We start from the raw sequence: 21,460 nt of genomic DNA on the forward strand, positions 1-21,460 counted from the left end.
TCCTCCACCCCTTCATTCAAAGGATCAGGCGGAACTGTCTTTCTCTGGTATTTGGAGGACATACAGATTCTTAATGGCCTTTTCATTATGCATGGCACATATCTAATTTTTTCACATTTACTCATAATTGTTGTCCTCTTTATAAGTGACTAAATTTTAATGAAAGTCAGTTAATATACCTGGAACAAACACAATAAATAATTCTGCAGTATTTTCTAGTACATTAAGTTTTAAATTTGTGTTTCAAACCCACTATATCATATAGTGGATTTTAAAAAGACCTTTTTGGTTGTTGTTGTTTTCGGAGATTGTAATTTAAAAAGTATAGAAAATAAACAGAAAATATGCACATTGGTTCTGGTTTGTCTACATTGACCCTTTAACATTTAACATACCTTTTAAAATGCATTTTAAAGTTCAAAATAGTTCTCACTTAACATCTCTATAATCTATTCCTGCAGCTACTAGTGCTCATGTGTGTTATTTATTGCAGTCTTAAGTGTGGTTATCCTTTCTACTATTCAGATTATTCTATTGGAAGGTACCGTGGATCCACCATTCAGTGTTTGTCATTGATGAATGACTAAGATGAAATTAAATGCTATTCTTTATATAGTTGGTGCTTGGGAGGAACATGGGGGGTAGGAGCAGTGGAGTAAGGAGAAGAATAAATTTTGCATGTAAAAGTTATAATTAAGTGATATTGGAACTTTAATACTGTAAATTCACTGGTTCTTTTTCTTTGAGGACTATTTGAGTTTGAATGTTTAAAATGCCTTCTGGTCTGTGTTTTATTTTCCATTGCTCTTCATTATTTTCTGTCAGTTGTTTTTAACTATTCAGCTGTTATCTTTAATTATTGTGGCACAGATTAAAGCACAAATTACATCTTTTTCATATTTTATTATTTCCTTTGTATTGCTTATTGGGTCCACATTGCTGGCAGCATTTTCCTCAGTGGCCTACAACGTGATAACTTCTGTAATTAATCTTAACTGCCTTACCAGATTTTTTCATGTCAGTGACTTAAAACCACACTGGATGATCTCCAAGTCAGGCTAAATTCTTCTAAAGCATACAGTGAGATTCCTGAATTTCTAAAATAAAATTCTTTAGAAAATAAGGTTTTTATGTTAGTCCTTTTGTCTAGATGTTACACTATCACTCACTTCAACTCTGGGCCTAAAGAGAATAGGCATGTTTTAATATCCACATCAAATGCTATACTGAGCTCTCCTTGGATGCAATGCCTTGGCTTGCTGCCAATTTGTACTGCCCTCTACCTGCTCTCCACTCAGCTGCTGGGACCTCTGCCCCATTTCCTAGGTAGTGCTGCTGCCACTCTGCTGGAGCAGGGTCTTCCTCCCTCTTCTATTCTCTATAGTCTTAGGAAAGTTGCTAGAAAATGGGGGAAAATGTAGTGGTCCAAAACTAACATCATGGACCGTATGGGACCTCAGGGATTCTGGAAGAATATTGTCAGAAAGAGTTCCATGGAGGTACAAGTTATAAACAGTATACAGTAGCAGTTACCTTAAGTTTTCATTTAATAAAGTCTTATGCTGTGGGTAACTAGGTGTGATGGTGTTTAATATATTAAAGATTATACTCTTTTCCATCTCAGTTTTGAGGTGTATATAAACGTTGACTTCAGAATTTTAAAGTACATTTTTAGAGATTTATTTTCAGCTCTTAACTCTTAAAGACAATTTGTAGTAGCTAGATACATCAAAACACTATAGACCTGTGGGGTTGCTTGGGTTATTTCAGTAAATTTAGGCCTCAGTTTATTAATGAAGAGACAAGAAAAAAATGCTCTGATAAACTGGAGATAAAAATCTCCTGAGGCTTAGAGAAAAGTCAAGGTGGCAAATGGTATATGTCATGTTGTTTGCCATGTTGTTTGTTTGTTGATGGTGTCCTGAGCTGGGCAGGGGTCCAGAACTTAGAAGGGGAAAGTGACGTAGGTGCAAGAGACTTGATGTTTCTGGTGTAGGAACTTCATAACGAAAGATAATTAAAGTGTAGGTCAGTTTATCTACAGAGCACGGTTTCATTTCTCTACCAAATGATGAGGGTGAATTTGAAATTAAGTTTAAGCCAAAATTTAAAATAATTGGGCAATGACTAATTTCTTCTTACTCTACTTTGCTCAGGGAAAGAGTTTCAAGATGGGAGAAAAGAATTTAAAATGGGATAATGTCTAAATCCTTTCCAGCACCTGCTTCTTTAACTTTAATGCCTTTCTCCACTTTGGATTGTTGTATTAAAGTTGCATTATTTGGCTTGAAGTATTATAAAGTGTTGGGCATTTACATGTTCAGAAGATAAAGTCTGTTCCTGTTATCCACATCTCTGTCTTTGCATTAGCATTTTCAGTGGAAAAAGGTTATAGTCACTATATAGACTGCTACCTACATCAGTTCCTTAAGGGAAATTCCTATTTGTTCCAGACTTGACCTCAGTAGGCAGGGAATCAATGTTTGAAATACAGTAAGAAACTGCTAGATACAGTTTGATTGCATAGTGCATCCTCACTACCCTCTTATTTTCACATATGTGGTTAGTCTTTAAAGTGTTCGTTATTTTTAATCTGACTTTTTGTTGGGTTCATCTTTGTGGTCGATGCTATACATCAGAAGGTGGTTACAATACTTGGGCTTCTTTTTTGTTTAAAAATTGTAATTGCAACATTCAGTGGCTGAGTCAATTTCAGCTCCCTTAGTCATGCCTCACTTTTTTTTTTCTATTTTAAAGTAAAGGCAGCTACAGCTTTCTTTGTTTTATTTACTTTCCCATTTGCTTTTTTTCTTTTAATTGTTACAGAATTGTAGAAATGACAGAAGCAGAATTCTGCTAATCAATCAAACCCTTTTTTCTAGCCTCATTTCTCAATGTCCAGAATGTTGTAGAAGCTTAAATTTTTGTGTCACGTTTAACTAGCATGAGATGCTCCTTTATGGTACAGTTTTAATACTCGGTCCATATCCTTAAAATACTTGGTCCAATTCCTTAAAATATTAATTAGTGCTATACAGTACATCCATCTCCTGCTCTGGCAAACATTTTATGTATTTGGAGTCATATTTTGTTTAAATTCTAAAGTTGAAGAGTGGTAGATACACAGTTCAGCATGAAAACTTAATTATTTATGTGGAAATTGTAACTGAATGTTTTATCTTGGCATTGGTTTAATGATAATATTTGAATTGTTTCTTTACTAGTCCCAGCCAAGTATTTTCTACTGCCGTGGAGTTTATAAATTAATACCAATTTTATACCTAAATTTAAGAGGTTAGATGTCATGTCTATCTTTAAATGTACAGGGCACTCCTACTTTGTGGAGAGATATATTGAAAGCTGGTAATGAGTAGAATATTCATTTATTTAACCTTTAACCTTAAATGTTAGTTGAACTTCAAATTCTTATCTGAAATTTTAATACATTAAGAGTATTTGATAGTTTAATGTAATTAGTTTTGAACTTGTAATAATTGGGTGAGGTAGGTTAGTTACTCTGGAATGATTTGAAAGCTCAAAATTATATCTCGCTGATTTTCTGAGTTAGGTAGAAACTTTAGGAAATTGGAAATAGCTTTCTTTTTCTTTCTTACACTAAAAGAATTGCAGTTTGGGAATAATTCTACCATATTTTAATAATCTATAATTTAACAAACATGATACCTTCATTAAAGAAAAAGAAACACCAAATACTAGTAAGTAATAATTATATAGAGTGTCAGATAATGGATAGCAACTATATGCCTCATTTTAAAAATTGGTATAATTAGCTGTAAAATTTAGTAGGTTGGAGTCTTGCTGAATTTTGCCAAGGAGTTACACGGAAAATTCTTTCCAACATTTGAGAAAAGAAAGAAAAAGGTCTTTTCAGGTTTGAGAATTGTCACTAAGATATTCTGGTTATAGTTACTGAGATGAGACATATTCTATTTTTACTATTACCTAGACCTTTTTTGGTCAAGTTATTGTTTTAACATTTAATGGAAAGAATCTGATGGTGGAAGGTGGTGGAGAGGAAATTGGAGTTTGTGTTTGTTCTTCAGGTAAAGAAAATATATTGGAAAATTACCAGCGAAATAAGGAAATGTCATCAATAGTTCGTGTGTTGTAGTATCTTTTCTATTACTTTTCTTCAGTGGGAGATATAGGAATCAAGCTAAGTAATTACTAAAATGAATAATTGTTCTCAGTTTTTTCCTGGTGGATCCAAATCTCATGGATTTGTGCAACTACCCAGTAATTTAATTAGGACTTAATTCAGGATTTTTTTTTCTGTTTTCTAAATAAATGTACAGCTGATTTATTCTCCCTTCTTCTTTTTTTAAGGAATCTAGGTAAAAATGGCTTATCTAACAGTAGCATTTTATTGGATAAATGTCCGCCTCCAAGACCACCATCTTCACCATACCCTCCCTTGCCAAAGGACAAGTTGAATCCACCTACACCTAGTATTTATGTGAGTCTGAATTGACTGACTAGAAGTAAATCAAACCAGTGTTTGCACCTACCTGTCTTTCATAAGATCTTGCTTTAAATCAATATGGATGCCCTTTAGGAAACATTAGAATTATTGGCAGCAGCTTGGATGTTTCGGGGGAAAAAAGTGATGTATTCAAAAAGATTTTGTAATAGCATTTAAAACATGCCTTCTCAGCTATTAACTGCGATTACATTATAGTAGTGAGAAATACTTTTTACTGCACCCAATTTTGAGCAGATTTAGGCAAAAACTACCTAAAAGTGTAACTTCTTTTTGAGTAAGCTATGTTTTAAATCTGCATTCTACTAGTTGTAAGGACCTTAACATTCATTCTGTTTTATACATCTACCAAAAAAAAAAATATTTACCTTCCAAAAAATGTGTTCGAGAACATAAAATGTGATAATAAATATGTCATTAAAAAGCTTAATAGATTATTTAAAACTGGGGATTAGTTTTATTTAATGGACATTTAGACATGTGGTATAGGAAGTTGATAAGAGTTCAATCAAAGCAACTCTTAATTATGTTTCTCCGAAATAGGTCCTCCTACACCATTTCCTTCCATCTTCCCTCTTCTACCCCAAATGAAGAAATTTTAAACTATTGAGTGTTTTTGGAGATTTGACCTGTTTTCACCCTCTAGGAGCCAACTGTTATCATATTAATCCTTTAGTATGTAAGGGAAGCACTGGGATACACGTGTAATAAAACTTTTATACTGAGGTCTGAGGGGGGGAAATGCAAAATTATTATTTATCTTTCACGGGTTGTCTTTTTCAGCCTGCTTTCATTTTGGTAATATTTTAAATGCTGATTTTTTTTTTCCTCTCTTTTGTGATAAGAGAAAAACCACATAACATAAAATTTATCTTCACCATTTTTAAGTGTACAGTTCCATAGTGTTAAGTATATTCTAATTGTTTCAAAACAGCTCTCCAGAACATTTTCATCTGGCAAATCTGAAATTCTATACACATTAAAAAACAACTCCCTCTTCCCCTGGTCTCCCCAGCCCCTGGTAACCACCACTTTACTTTCTGTTTCTATGAATTTGACTACTTTAGATACCTCATATAAGTGAAATTATACACAATTTTTCTTTTTGTAACTGGTTTATTTTCACTTAAAGTGTCTTCAAGATTCATCCACATTGTAGCATGTGATAGGACTTTCTTCTGTATCTCTCCCACGTATTTTGTTCAAGATATAATGGACAAGAGAAATGTATGTGGTTACTAATTACAATTAGAATCAAAAGACATAGTGATAAAATGCTATAAAACAAAAAATAGGAATAACGACAGATAGGATGTATTATTTATTTAAATTGCAGTAAATAATGAATATAAATTTGGCATAATATTTTCTAAAAGGTCTGCTTTATGGAGATCTAACAATACGTTTTAATTTTACAGTTGGAAAATAAACGTGATGCTTTCTTTCCTCCATTACACCAATTTTGTACAAATCCAAACAACCCTGTTACAGTAATACGTGGCCTTGCTGGAGCTCTTAAGTTGGGTAAGCTTTAAATAAGAAAAAGGAAAAGTGTATATATTTCCTTTACTGTCTATTAACTTCTAAAGCACTGGTAGAAACTTTTTTCTATTCTTTTGTAGTTTTTCACATTTTCATTTTAATATGTGTGTGAGAGAGAGAGTACTTATTACTTCTTTAATCCATAACGTGAAGATACGATGATAATGGTTAAATTAACTGGTGGTGTTTTAATTTAGCTTTTATTTTCATCCAATTATATAATTATAATTATGATTTAGGTTGACTAATAATAGAAGAAATTTTTAAGATAAAATATAGGGAAAATTTGATACTACTAATTAAGTACTGTAGCCCCCTAAGTGGTTCCTGTCACCTGCAGAGATTGAATAAACAAGTGAATCTTTAGCCCCTGGCCCCTTGATTATTCTCCCTCTGTTGATGGCATGACGATTAGGTCCAGGGCTTCAGCGTATGGTTGTGCAAATCTGGCACAAAGCTCAGGGTGTGCAGAGGCCCTGGTTAGTTTTTAGGGGGATTGGATAGAACACCATGAAACATTTTCCTTTTTTTTCTTTAAAAAAAAAAAAAAAACACTTTAAAAATATTATTCCACTAGCTCTCTATTTTACATTTGGTAGTGTATATATGAGGGTGGGAGGGAGACGCAAGAGGAAGGGGATATGGGGATATATGTATGCATATAGCTGATTCACTTTGTTATACAGCAGAAAGTAACACTGTAAAGCAATTATACTCCAATAAAGACGTTAAAAAAATATTATTCCAAATATAATTTTTATTTATTAACTACATTTATTTATTTATGAAGACCTGGGACTTTTCTCTACCAAAACTTTGGTAGAAGCTAACAATGAACACATGGTGGAAGTGAGGACACAGTTGTTGCAGCCAGCAGATGAAAACTGGGATCCCACTGGAACGAAGAAAATCTGGCACTGTGAAAGTAATCGATCTCATACTACAATTGCTAAATATGCACAGTACCAGGCCTCCTCTTTCCAGGAATCATTGAGAGTAAGTATTTATTTCCTGAAGATTATTTTATTTTGGAGATCGTTTGTTTTATTATTTTATAGTTTACTTTGAAAGGGCACCTTACTTTTGTAAACATCTCATTTTATGTTATATAAAATAGTTTATTATTATTATTATTATTATTTTTTCCAAAGTCTACCTATTTATATTAGGATGCACTCTTTATTTGTTTATTTATTTATTATTTATGGCTGTGTTGGGTCTTTGTTTCTGTGCGAGGGCTTTCTTTAGTTGCGGCAAGTGGGGGTCACTCTTCATCGCAGTGCGCGGGCCTCTTACTATCGCGGCCTCTCTTGTTGCGGAGCACAGGCTCCAGACGCGCAGGCTCAGTAATTGTGGCTCACGGGCCCAGCAGCTCCGCGGCATGTGGGATCTTCCCAGACCAGGGCTCGAACCCGTGTCCCCTGCATTAGCAGGCAGATTCTCAACCACTGCGCCACCAGGGAAGCCCCTATTATTATTTTTATAACATACTTTATAAGTGCTATCCGGTTTACTCTTACTACTAAGTCTAAGCAAACCTTTGGGTTGATAAATATTGTTACTGTCTAGTGAGATGTCTCCCTCATTTCTGGGACATTTCTGTTTAGAGAAGGGTTTCTTAACCTTGGCGTTATTCACATTTTGGGTTGGGTAATTCTTTGTTGTGGGGAACTGTCCTGTGTATTGTAGAATATTTAGTAGCATCCCTGGCCTCTCCCTACCAGATGTCCATAGCACACCCCTTAACCCCTATCCCAGTTATGACAATCAAAAATGTGTCCAGACATGCCAAATGTCCCCTGCAGGGCAAAATTATCCCTGATTGGGAACCACTGATATTAGAGGATAAACTAAATCTTAAGTTTGCTTTATGCTTGCAGAGTCCCTTGTCTTATTCCTTCCCATTAAATCTACCAGGTTAGTATTATCTGATACATAACTCCCCCAGGAAGCATTACCCATCTCGGTTTGAAAGAGAAAACTCCAGGAGAGGCATAAATTATTTCAAAATATACAGAAAATAAAAGAATAAAACTTTGAAAAATAATCAGGATTATTATTAAAAGGCTCATAGGACTTTCAGCAATGAGGCATTATTAAAATCCTTTAGCAATGAAATGAGAACTTTGAATTCTCCTACGAAGTGAACATAAAACATCCATAAAAGTGAGTTTATTAAATGTATTACTCAAACGCTTATCTGTACTAAGTTGTTCTGTACATATCCCACAGCTGAAATTTAATATGTGCCTGCAAGTCTTTAATTTGTAGTTCATTAGATTTGCTTATCTCTGTTTAAAATTTTGCCCCGAGTTCACATTTTCAATCAAGGCAACATTTGTACCTGCTAATCATATATTTGTGTTCCTTTCTTACTACCACTCCCCATATCCTGTAGAGAAATTCATTTAATAAAAACTATCCTGCAACTTTCACGACTTGCAGTGAATTTGTTGTCCATATAAATCTCTCTGGTTCAAACTTTTGAGATACTTCAACTCTGTGGTAGTATTACGGTCAGAAAAGGATAGATAGTAAGCAGGATTCAGAGATCATCAAAGGAGTATTTGGAAGAAGACGATGAGAGACACAGTACTTAAATGGAAAGGGATCCATAATCAAAGAAACAGTGATTTCTTGTGTGCCTTGGAGGTATGGACCATTATGTGCGGAAAATTTGACAAATGTTTAAAAAACATATACATTTAGAAGGAGGGAGGCCAAAATGTCACTAAGTATAGTTAACTCAGAAATCGTAGGACAGTATTAAGAGATGCCATGTCTCTGACACAGAAATCATAAATAATAGTAATATTTTCATTGAAGAGCACCTATATTTATCCAACACTTAATTTACTTAATAATGTTGTAAATGTTTATCATTCATTGTGGGGGAAAAAAAAGATTTAACCCAGGAAGAACTTCTTCCATTTGTCTGTAATAAAGAATAGAGAACATCTTACCCTCCCCCCTTCCCTATGTATTCCATACATATATAGCTACATACACACGCACGCACGTCTGTTAGTTTAGGAAATTTATAATCAAGATTGACACTTCTTAGGCCTCTCAACTTTCCTTAAATTTCCTCTCTTGAAAATGGGCCGAGAATGAGAAGCTCTAGTTTTTCCCCTTATAGAAGAATATAAATAAGGAAGAACTCAGGATAACTTTGTGGCCGATGGAGGAGGTTGGTTACCATGCCAGTGAGCTTTGACTTTTCTTGGCTTTCTATTTAATGTGGTCTTTGAAGAAATTTTCATGTGAAAGAGGTCTGTAGATAACACCACTGATCTATATGTAAACTTTTCAATTGTATGATGGAAAGGATATCTGGTTGTAGAATACATACTAAGCTGGATTGCTTTTTGCTTAACCTATAGGAAGAAAATGAGAAAAGAAGTCACCATAAGGACCACTCAGATAATGAATCTACGTCTTCAGATAAGTAAGTCGTTTGTAATGTCCACTTAGTATTTCTGTTTAAAAGGCATGTTTCTAATATTATCTCTCTTTTTAAGTTCTGGGAGGAGAAGGAAAGGACCCTTTAAAACCATAAAGTTTGGGACCAACATTGACCTGTCTGATGACAAAAAGTAAGTCTTCATAGTAGTGTTTCTGTGAACTGATGCAAAGAGGTTTCCTATTAGCAAGACTGAGAATTGTCTACAACTTCCTCTTCTGTTTTGTTCCTTGTCATTTTTCTAAGTTGATATACAAGTTTTAAGCAAATTATTTTTGCTAGGTTTTGTGATTATTTTCTTTGACTTAAAACTCTTGTACAAATTTTCCTCAAGACCCTTCTATATGTAGTTATACAATCATAAAATTATATTTATAATTATATAAAATATATTTATAAAATAGAATTATACAACAATTATAAAAATAGGGAAGTCAGTTTTTTTCTTTTATTTACTTAATTTTTATGCTTCTTTTTGTTAGGAAGTTTTCTTTGCAAAATTTAAAAATTTAAGCATTCCACGGTTTCCTCTGCAAAAGTAAAATATTTATAGATTTGATTGTTTTTCTGATTGGAACACAAGGTTTTTGAAGAAATGGTTAACTTCTACAAATATTTATAGCAGGGTTTCAATCTTGATCTGATATTTTATTGCAGGTGGAAGTTGCAGCTACATGAGCTGACTAAACTTCCTGCTTTTGTGCGTGTCGTATCAGCAGGAAATCTTCTAAGCCACGTTGGTCATACCATACTGGGTATGAACACAGTTCAGCTATACATGAAAGTTCCAGGAAGTAGAACACCAGGTAACTTTTATGAACTAACATATTGACACACAAATTGATCAAAATGCGAAACATGAAAAAGAGAACTGGATTCTTTCCACTTATAATGAATGAAACTGAAAGGCTTATTTCTATTACAAGATTTGACTCTTTAACTGAGCTCAGATTATTAAGATTTTTCCACTTGGTAGTATCTTTTTTGAAATATAATATCCCTGAAACAATAGCAATGTAATCTGGAAGCACGGTCATTGGAGCACTCCTGGGAAAATAAGTTCCTGTGACTTAAAGACTATTTTTGATCCCATCTACTGCAGTGTGACGGTTTTTTCTAAACTTAACTTTTACCACAATCACAATAAGAAATATATTTTACATTATGACTTAGTGCACATGTATGTATACAAAAACAGTTTCATAGAACAATACATTTTCTAATCTATTCCATTCTATTTCATTTTAAAAAGGTGTAGGTTGCAATCGTCTTATTGGGTTGCAATGTACAGTTTATAGCGACACTTGATGTGGAGACATTACTAGACTCACCATAGTATCTAGTCCAGACTTTACCACTAACTAGGCTTGTCACTTTGGCAAGTCACATTTCTTCTCTGGGTCTTTTTTTTTTTTTTCTCCATTTGTAAAATGAAGTTACATTGGTTTTAGACTTAAAATTCTGTCCGATACTAATGTATCATCTTTTTTGTGCTCCCTTTAATTGACATGAAATTTCACAGGGTGATGTTCAAAATATTTAACAATTAGGATGGGTGTTGGTAATAACGAGTTCAGTTGTACCAGTGCCTATAGGCAGCATATCACCCTCATGTGCTTGTTTGCTACTTGAAGTAGCCATGGTTTGAAGACCAGATTGCTTCCTTCTTTATTACCTGCTTATTTAATTGTAACTAAAAAATTGTTTCAGAATAGGCCTGTGCTTGTGTCTGGGTAACGTACGTCAGTGGTTCCCAGTTCTGGCTGCTCATTAGAATCTTCTGGTAAAGTTTTAAAAAATATATAGTTGACTAATATCTGGAGATTGGGATCCAGGCATCCATATTTAAAAAAAAAAAAAAAAAAAAAGTTCTCCAGAGGATTCTAATGTACAGCCAGGATTAGGCTGTAGTTTTTGTCCTCAGGCCATTGGAAGCCTAATTTTGTGATATTTTATCCATAATTGGATAAAGTGGAAACAGTTCTGGAATAAATGGCAGAAGACCTATCTACTCCCTGCTCTGTCGTTTAGATTCCAATGTAAATGCTAACTAAGCAAGTTATTCGAACTCTCTAGAGTTCATTTTTCTTATGCATGTAGTATTGGACTGGTTCTATTAAGATTCATTTCAACCGAAATTTTCTCTCATCAATTTGAATTATTTTATGCAAATAGTATTATCCCCACATCAAAGAATGCAGTTTTTCATTACAGATCAAGGGGAAAGCAAACTTGATAGATCACTTTGTCACTTGTGTCTAGACTGTTGGGGTTTTTTTGGTTGGTTTATATACAGGGTATTAGTTTTTCAGAAGTGTCCTATGGAACGTTAAAGAATTCTCTAAAGAATTCCCTTAGGGTAGTGCTGTCCAATAGAAATATAATGCAAGTCACATATGTGACTTAAAATTTTATAGTAACATTAATGTAAAAAGAAATAGGTGAAATTAATTTTAACCCAGATATATCTAAATATTATCATTTTAACATGTAATCAGTATAAAAATTATTGGGACTTCCCTCCCTTTTTATATTGTCTTTGAAATCCAGTATGTACTTTGCAGTTGCTGCACATCTCAGTTCACATTACCATATTTCAGGCGGTTACTGTATTAGACAACTTGGTATTAGAAGAAATGTTAATTAGTTCTGTTCAGTTTTTAAAAGTTATTTTGAGTACTTTTTCATGGGGCAAACACTTCGTTCCTGGAGTTACCTAGATAGGTATGTTACCTGCTTTAATGGACTTTATGATCAGTCTATGTTCTAAACTAGAGATGCTCTCAGGCTCTATCCTGAAAGGTTTTTAGTAAGGTGATGGGGTCCCAACATCTCTAATTTTAATTAGAGGTAAATTTTATTTAGAGTCCATGCCATGGACAATTCCAGCCATCTACCTGTGGTAAGAGACAGTTGTAAGTATTAAGAGTACTGTCTTCACATTATACTGTGATACATAGAAGAGTCAGGGTGTCGTGTGCACAGACGGTATGGCAAGAGCAACTACATTTTTCTTTATTGAGGTAAAAGTCACATAACAAAAGTAACCCCTTTGAAGTGTGCAGTTCAGTCACATTTAGTACATTCACTGTGCCGTGTAGCCATCACCTCTGTGTAGTTCCAAGACATTTTCATCAGCCCAAAAGGAAACCCCATACCCATTAAGTAGTCATCCCATTTCCGCCCTTCTTCTCAGCCCCTCGCAACCCCTAGTCTGCTTTCTGGCTGTATAGAGTTACCTGTTCTGGATGTTTCATATGAATGGAATCATATAGTATGTTGCCTTTTGTGTCTGGCTTCTTTCACTTAGCATGTTTTTGAGGTTCATCCATATTGTATCAATGGTTCATTTCTTCTTATGGCCGAATAATATTCCATCGTATGGATATAGAACATTTTTTATCCATTCATCACTTGAGGAGCATTTGGGATGCTTCCACTTTTTAGCTGTTGTGACTACAGTGTTTCTATAAACATTCATGTACAAGATTTTGTTTGAATGCCTGTTTCCACTTCTTTTGGTTATATACCTAGAATTAGAATTGCTGGGTCATATAGCAATTCTGTGTTTAACTTTCTGAGGACTTCCAAACTGCTTTCTACAGCAGCTGCAGCATTTTACATTCCTGACAGCAATGTGCAAAGGTTCCAATTTTTCCACATCCTCACCTGCATTGATTTTTTTTCTTACTATGGTTGACCTAGCGGATATGACATGTTTTTTCATTATGGTTTTGATTTTCATGTGCTTGTTGTCCATTTGTATATCTACTCTGGGGGAAATGACTGTCAAGTTCTTTCTTCATTTTTTAATTGAGTTGTTTGTCCTTTTGTTGTTGAGTTGCAAGAGTTCTTATATATTCTGGATATTAATTCTTTATCAGATACATGATTTGCAGTATTTGCTCCCATTTTGTAGGTTATCATTTCACTCTCTTGATTGTGTCCTTTGATGCACTAAAGTTTTAAATTTTGATGAAGTTCAATCTATTCATTTTTCCTTTGGTTGCTTATGCTTTCGGTGTCATATCTAAGAAACCATTGCCAAATCCAGAGTTGTAAAGATTTGCCTCTATGTTTTCTTCTTAGATTTTTATAGTTCTAGCTCTTATATTTAGATCTTTGATTCATTTTGAGTTAGATTTTTGGGTATGGTATGAGCTAAGGGTCCAACAGTATTCTTTTACATATAGCTATCCTGTTGTCCCAGCACCATTTGTTGGAAAGACTATTTTTTCCTCTGTTAAATGATCTTGACACCCTTGTTGAAAATCAGTTGACCATAGATGTATGGGTTTATTTCTGGAATCTTGATGTTGTTCCACTGACCTATATCTCTGTCTTTATGCCAATACCACACAGGTTTGATTACCCTACCTTTGAGGTAAGTTTCAAACTTGGAGTGTGAGTCTTCAGCTTACGTAGTTATCTTTACTGTGGTCCTTTATCTCTTCATAGGGCTTTCTGTTACTGTCTTATATTCTTTCATTTCAACCTGAAAAACTCTAGCATTTCTTACAGAGCAGATTGACTAGATTCTCTTTTATTTTTGAAGAATAGTTTTGCCAGATTCTTGGTTAATTTTTTTTTCCTTTCAGCAATTTAAATGTGTTAAGCCATTGCTTTCTGGCCTCCATGGTTTCTGATATGAAACCAGCTATTTTATTGATGATCCGTGTATGTGACAGTCACTTCTCCTTTTCTTCTTTCTAGATTTCCTTTGCCTTTCTACAGCTTGATTATTAATGTGTCTTAGTGTGGATCTTTTTGAGTTTATCTTTCCTAGAGTTCCTTGAGCTTCTTGGATATGTAGATTCATGTCGTTTGTCAAATTTGGGAAGTTTTTGACCATCATTTCTTCAAATATTCTTACTGCCCTTTTCTCTTCTTCTTCTGGGACTCCCACAATGCATGTGTTAGCATATTTGATGGTGTCGCACAGGTCTCTTAGGGTCTGTGAATTTTTTTTCATTGTTTGCTTTCTTCTCCCCAGAATGTATAGTTTCATTTGACCTATCTATAAGTTTGCTGATTCTTTCTTTAGCCTGTTCACATCTGCTATTGAGAAGCCCACTAGTGAATTCATTTCATTTACTATATTTTCCAGCTTCAACTTTTATTTCCTTCCTTATTATGATTTCTGTCTCTTCACTGATAATCTGTTTGTTGAGACATCATTCTCCTTGTTTCCTTTTGGTTTTTTTTTTTTTTTTTCCAACTTATTTTTTTGGCTGTGTTGGGTCTCCATTGCTGTGTGCGGGCTTTCTCTAGTTGTGGTGAGTGGGGGCTACTCTTTGTTGTGGTGTGCGGGCTTCTCATTGCGGTGGCTTCTCTTGCTGCAGAGCACGGGCTCTAGGCACGCGGGCTTCATTAGTTGTGATGCATGGGCTTAGTTGCTCCGCGGCATGTGGGATCTTCCCGGACCAGAGCTCGATCCCGTGTCCCCTGCATTGGCAGGCGGATTCTTAACCACTGCACCACCAGGGAAGTCCCTCCTTTTGTTCTTTTACATGGTTTTCTTTAGCTCTTTAAGCATATTTTAAGATAGTTGATATAAAGTGTTTGCCTAGTAAGTCCAGTGTCTGTGCCTTTTCAGGAATAGCTTTTGTTAATTTCTTTCTTTTTTTTTCCTTTTCTTTCGGTGACTGAACAATACTTCCTTGTTTCTTTACATGCCTCGTGATTTTTTGTTGAAAACTGACTTTGAGTATTTGAGTATATTCTCTGTAGGATGTAGTCTCTGAAGTCTTTGTACATTTAGCATAGTGCTCTGCTAGTGTTTTGACATTTTGAATATTACGATGCAGCAGTTACAGAAATCAGATTCTCCTCTCTAAGATTTGTTGTTGTTGCTTGTTGTGGGCCATAGTCATCTATTCGTTTAGTGACTTTCCACACTTCTTTTTTCTGTTATACATATACGTATATCCGCTCTTTTTTAGATTGTTTTCTCATATAGGCCATTACAGAGTATTGAGTAGAGTTATACAGTAGTTACTAGTTATCCTTGTTAGTTATCTATTTTATATATAGTATTCACACTATTTTTGCAAAGACTGTATTCCTTGTCGTGTGTGGGCACTGAAGTCTCCTTTCTATTAATTATCTCAGCAGTGATATGACAGGGATTTCTTTAAATGCCTGGTGGCCAAAAAAGGAAAGAAGAGTGGGAAAAAGAAAAAAGAATTCTCTAGGTCTTTGCAGATTGCCTCCATTTTTTTTAAAATTTATTTATTTATTTTACTTTGGCTGCGCCAGGTCTTCATTGCGGCACACGGGATCTTTTAGTTGCGGCATGCGGCTTCATAGTTGTGGCACACGGGCTTCTTAGTTGCGGCATGCGAACTCTTAGTTGCAGCATATGCATGTGGGATCTAGTTCCTGGACCAGGGATTGAACCCGGGGCCCCTGCATTGGGAGTGCAGAGTCTTACCCACTGGACCAGGGAAGTCCCGATTGCCTCCATTTTGAGTCACTTCTTCTACACTTAGCCATGCTGCTTACAACTCTAGCTTTTACTTCCTTGCTTGCACTGAGCCTAAAGGTCAGCGAGAGGTTAGTTTATGGTCTTCTTAGGATTTTTTCTGAGCATACCTCTTGCCCTGCGTATGCGTTTGGCTTCTGAGTTCTACAGTATACACAGGAACTTTTCAAAGCCTTTATTCCCCTAAAATCTCACTCCCCAGCTTTTCCTTCCAAGCCTTTGGCATGTCTGTTGTTTGCCCCAACTGGTTATTTTGTTTGTTTTGTTTTTGGTTTTGTCCTTGGTGGTATCAGCTTGTTCTTTACTTTAGTCTTACAGTGTTTTGGGGGGGCTCCTCCTCCATTGAAATGCTTGCCCTGATAGAGTACTGAGGTAGGTGAAACAAAGAGAAATCCCTTCTGTCAGTCTTTTGGGGAAACTGCAGTGTAGACAAAACAGAGGAACACAGTTCTTTGGGAACAAGATTACTCTGCTCCCTCCAGAACCAGGGACACTCACACTAGCCATACAAACTACTCTTTTAAGTCCACTGCCACACTGGTGGTGGAGGTAGAGATAAGGTAGGTTACATAAAGAACTCCTACTGTGTTTAAGTCACCTTTTCTTTTTGTCAGTTGCTTGGTTACTGTAAACCTTTGACTTATTGTCCAGATTTCTAGTAAGGTTGCTTCTGACAGTTTTCACTAGATTTTTTTTGTTTTTTTTTTTTTTTGGTGTTTCTGGCAAGTTCCCCCAGAGTTCCCTGCTCTGCCATCTTTGTTGATACCACTCCTGCAGCTACATTTTGAAAATTAGACTTCCTGCCTCTTTACTGATGTCCTAATACTACTTGTGAGAAATGGGGATTAGTTCACAAGGAAGAAGTGGTAACAATATCAATAATAGCTAATATTTATTATATACCATGTATTAGGCACTATTAGAAGCAGTCCTTACTTCATTGATCCTCAGAACAACCCATTGACTTACCAGAATCATTATCATCAAATCTTACAGGAAACTGAGTCAGAGGTTTAGAAACTTGCCCAGGTTCACATAATGACTAAGCGAAGGAGCCTGGCTTCAAAACCTAAGCTTTTAACCATGATTTAGGTTGTCTTCCACAGAAGCTCCTACTGAATAAGTTAGGAGTTGACCAAACTCAGCTCTAAAACTAGACTTGACACAAAAATGCTATACAGATAAACAATTGAATAGCACTGGAGCATTCTCTGTTGAACATTTCCAAGGTTTCATTTCTAAAGACACATTTTTCTATAGAATTTATTGTCTGCTGATTACTTTTTTCTTTTCACATTTCAGGTCATCAAGAAAATAACAATTTCTGTTCAGTTAACATAAATATTGGTCCAGGTGACTGTGAATGGTTTGTTGTTCCTGAAGGTTACTGGGGTGTTCTGAATGACTTCTGTGAAAAGTAGGTTTCCAAACTGAATTTTCTTTAAACATAATTATTCAAAAATAGTAATTGTAAAGGGCAGCTTACTAAGCTGGATATCCTAACACATGTAACCAGTTTTCACTTAACCATTCAGCAGAAAATTCATTTAAAATGATTTGATTACAAACCTATTATTTTGTGTTATTGGGAATACTTTAAGAAAGATGCCTTGAAACCACTTCATGTAGTAGTAATAGTCTTGAATTTAGGGGGTAGAAAGTTGAGTTGTTTACTGGGTTCATTAAACAATTGATGTGTAAATACTTGTTCATGTGAAAGATCTGTATTAAAAGAAAAATTATTCTACTATAAATGGTTTTAGAAGTGGAAGGAATTCTATAATTGAGTACCCTTATAGGTGGTTAATAACACAAGCTTGAACGTATTACTCTTTGCTATATCGTCATGATATAAATTCTTTTTAAAACTACATTGACAACTTTTCCTATAAAGGAATTTTATAAAATTTAAACAGCAGCTTCAGATTTTGTTTCCTAGAATTCAAAGAACTCACATAGTGGAAATGTTCCTTTCCTTAAGATCCTAGAAACTGTTCATTTAATTATCTTGTGTTAAAGGGTACCTTGGAATTGTTTTCATTGATTTAAATTTAATTATTTGTCTTACTGTGTTTTAAAAAAATACTCCATTACTTAAGAACCTGATATTTTTTCCATTAAAAATTGGAAAATTATTATGGTTAAACACATAAATTATACATACATTTGGTGTTATTCCCCCCAACCCAGTAAGATAAAGAGAGAAAAAACCACCAAAAACATTTACATGTGAGAGACTTTGAAAACTAATTACACACATATTCCACATACTAATTTATAATATTTAAATTTTGGGTTAAAAGATCGTTGCCATAAATATCTTGATTTAGTATGAAGTGTAAATATAGTTGCAAAAACAACCATAATAATCCAAAATTTCTTTATATACAAGCAAAAGATAATCACCTTTTATTGTCTTTATCTAATGTATAGGTTTCCTTTAATGTAAGAAAGCTCAAGATGTGGAATTTTAAAGTTTCAAATGCTGTGATGAAATAACCTGATCTACTTTAATCTATACTGGACCAGCAATCTGGTGGTAGCAGAGAAAGAACTGTGTCATGTAGGAAATCTCTATTGTGCTGCAGGAATATTTTTATTTCTTAAACTTTGAGATAGTAGTACATTATTGCAGCTATAGTACAGTGATCCTTGTTCATTATTTCTGAGTAGGGATTGACTATTGTTAGGATTTAGTTTTTTTTCCTATCTGAATGTAGAGGTAACCTGAGAATAAAGAATAATTAGAATAGGCAGATAATGTCTAAAAAGCTTGAACATGTGGATAATTTAAAAGTCTGAAGGGTCAGGTAAATTTAAAACTAAGTTGCAGAAATAGCACTTGCTACCTCTGCATTTCAGTGTAATTTTGTTTCACATAAGGATACTTCCTTTGATAGTAACTGATTTGACCATGTCTGTATAGTTTGTTTTATGACTTTAGATAATATCTGTCATGAAATAACCATTCACTTGACTATATGATAAAGAGGATGCTTGATTTGTTTCTTTTTTGTAAGTTTGATTTTTTGTTTTTTTAACTTAGCTATTGATTATTAGGTGGTCTTACTTGATTGCTTGCTTGCTTTTGGTTAGAAAGTTTTTTCTAATTTTATAACAACACATGGGTTAAGCAGGACTAAGATTTGTGTTTATAACCATACTTGGCTTTATAGGCAAGTTTTTCTGCACTGTATGTAGTTTAAAAAATACTTCGTATCATATCATGATGAAGTAGAATAAGAAGCCAGATTTTAAAGGAAAAGCTTAGTAATATGATCTTTAGAATGTCTCCAAAGTATCGGTGGTGGTGGTAGTGGTGATGATTGTTATTTGTGCATGTATGTTCATTTTTGATAAAGTTTTTTTTTCAACCGCATAGTTTTAGTTAGCTAGTCATCAAAACTGTACAGAGACTGACGTGCTGCTCCCTTTCCTGCTTAAGATTCAAAACAGCAGTAGAGAACATTTCTGTTTTCTATTCTGCTTTTCCTCAGACATTGAACTTATATATCTGCCATGGCGTTCCTGTTTATGGATTTAGATGACTTGATGCCAACTCCACCTTCCATTTACCTGTTAGAGATTTCTAGATGTGCCAAGGAAAAGGGTTTGATCAAAATAGCCTGTAGTGAAATGAAATTAAAGGTTAATATATATAAGTGTTACTTAAAAATAGCTTTTGATTTCATTTGGATCTTTGAAAAATCAGTGGAAGGTAGTAATACTGATCTTTGGATAAGTCATCTACTACCTAACTGTAACTTCACTCACTTTACATACTGCAGTTTCTTATTGCATAAGCAGTAAGTTTCAAGTGCAATGAATGAGCATATTTTTAAAAACTTTTGATAATGTCTTTCAGTCTTATAATGAACTTATTAAAGTACTTGATCCATTTGCAATATTTTTTCTTATTCCAGAAATAATTTGAATTTCCTAATGGGTTCTTGGTGGCCCAACCTTGAAGATCTTTATGAAGCAAATGTTCCAGTGTATAGGTTTATTCAGCGACCTGGAGATTTGGTCTGGATAAATGCAGGCACTGTGCATTGGGTTCAGGCTATTGGCTGGTGCAACAACATTGCTTGGAATGTTGGTCCACTTACAGGTATTTTAAAGAATATGCTTTAAAAAAAAAAAAAAAACTAACAACTTTAATTTATAAGGGATTCTATCTGATGGGTTTATTCTTTTTTTTCTTGGAATATAACTCACTAAAAATTGGAGGAAGAATGCCTCCTTGAGTAAAATTTTAATTTGTAGTACAAGATACTAAGTTAACAAATAGAAATCCAAGACTGTAGATCTCAGCAAATAACAAATTTATGTCTTTATATACAAGAGGTACTTTTAATAATTTTTAGAGTGCTTTTTAAAGGAAACCCTTTATGGGAGAAAGCAAAGTACAAAATTTCATTCTTTGAAATTTTTCTTTTATCTGGTATGTCATATGAATAGCCCTGTTATGTCAAAATCTGTTTGATTTATGCCTGCCTTCAGGCAGTAGATATTTAAGATTAAGAATATGGCCTCTGGAGCCAGAAAGACCTGGATTAGGACCAGGACCTGGCTTTTGCAACTTTGGGCAAGTTATATAACCTCTCTGGGCCTCAATTTCTTCATCTGTATAATGGAAATGATAAAATTAATAAGGTAATGGTAAAGATTAAATGGTATAGTGTATCGAAATACCTCAGAACAAATGCGTGGCACAAAGTTATAGTAAGCACTCTTTACATGATCGCTACTATTATTATTACCACAATTATCAAAAAAACATTAAAAATACTTTTGTAATGTTTTGAGATTTTCAGAATTGGTGTTGATGATATCACCTGAGAAGGTGATAATGGTTATCTTCATATCTTTGGTACTTTGGGTTGCTTTATAACTGTTTTTTTTTTCCTAGCCTGCCAGTATAAATTGGCAGTGGAACGGTACGAATGGAACAAATTGCAAAGTGTGAAGTCAATAGTACCCATGGTTCATCTTTCCTGGAATATGGCACGAAATATCAAGGTCTCAGATCCAAAGCTTTTTGAAATGATTAAGTAAGTGCTTTCTAAAACTGCTGTAGTCCCTCTCTTTTTGGGGAGTGTTAACTATTCAGTACTTTTTCCCCCCATAGACTTATGTTGACATCAAAACAAAATGGTCCAGATGTCTAGCAAAATGTAATATAAGAGAATCCACATGTTAAAAGTATTTTTCCCTTCCCCATAGTCAGTACACTATGGTACAAAGAGGAACAAAGGCACAAATAATTCTAAACCAGCAGATTCACAAACAAACCTGTGCTGAACCACTCAATTCCTAGGAGAACTTTAGTTTTAATATTGAAAGACTGCACTTAGTATCAGGGCGAGGGAATGGCATCACAAAAGTATTTTCTGGTACAGAGAAATTAGCATTTAATATAGGGATTTGACTTAAACGTTAATTTTAAAATTTTTAATTAAATCATCCA

The 21,460-nt window shown here is 34.5% G+C and overlaps 1 protein-coding gene and 1 long non-coding RNA gene across 10 annotated transcripts in view; one reads left to right on the plus strand and one right to left on the minus strand.

Annotated features, from left to right (window-relative positions):
* The window catches only part of KDM6A (lysine demethylase 6A), a 209,058-nt gene that overhangs the window by 167,431 nt on the left and 20,167 nt on the right, over window positions 1-21,460 (plus strand). For all 9 annotated transcript variants that reach the window (XM_082446346.1, XM_082446348.1, XM_082446347.1 and 6 more), the window contains 9 exons: window positions 4,348-4,477; window positions 5,920-6,025; window positions 6,834-7,039; window positions 9,427-9,491; window positions 9,565-9,639; window positions 10,164-10,312; window positions 17,293-17,407; window positions 19,914-20,101; window positions 20,903-21,044. In XM_082446346.1, the coding sequence (XP_082302472.1) occupies window positions 4,348-4,477; window positions 5,920-6,025; window positions 6,834-7,039; window positions 9,427-9,491; window positions 9,565-9,639; window positions 10,164-10,312; window positions 17,293-17,407; window positions 19,914-20,101; window positions 20,903-21,044 (1,176 nt within the window). The remainder of the gene's footprint in view (window positions 1-4,347; window positions 4,478-5,919; window positions 6,026-6,833; window positions 7,040-9,426; window positions 9,492-9,564; window positions 9,640-10,163; window positions 10,313-17,292; window positions 17,408-19,913; window positions 20,102-20,902; window positions 21,045-21,460) is intronic.
* LOC309652668 overlaps window positions 1-21,460 on the minus strand; it is a 371,335-nt gene that overhangs the window by 155,330 nt on the left and 194,545 nt on the right. The window lies entirely within an intron of this gene.

Source organism: Balaenoptera physalus, assembly GCF_965194825.1.
Source record: "Balaenoptera physalus genome assembly, chromosome: X".
Classification (NCBI taxonomy): domain Eukaryota; kingdom Metazoa; phylum Chordata; class Mammalia; order Artiodactyla; family Balaenopteridae; genus Balaenoptera; species Balaenoptera physalus.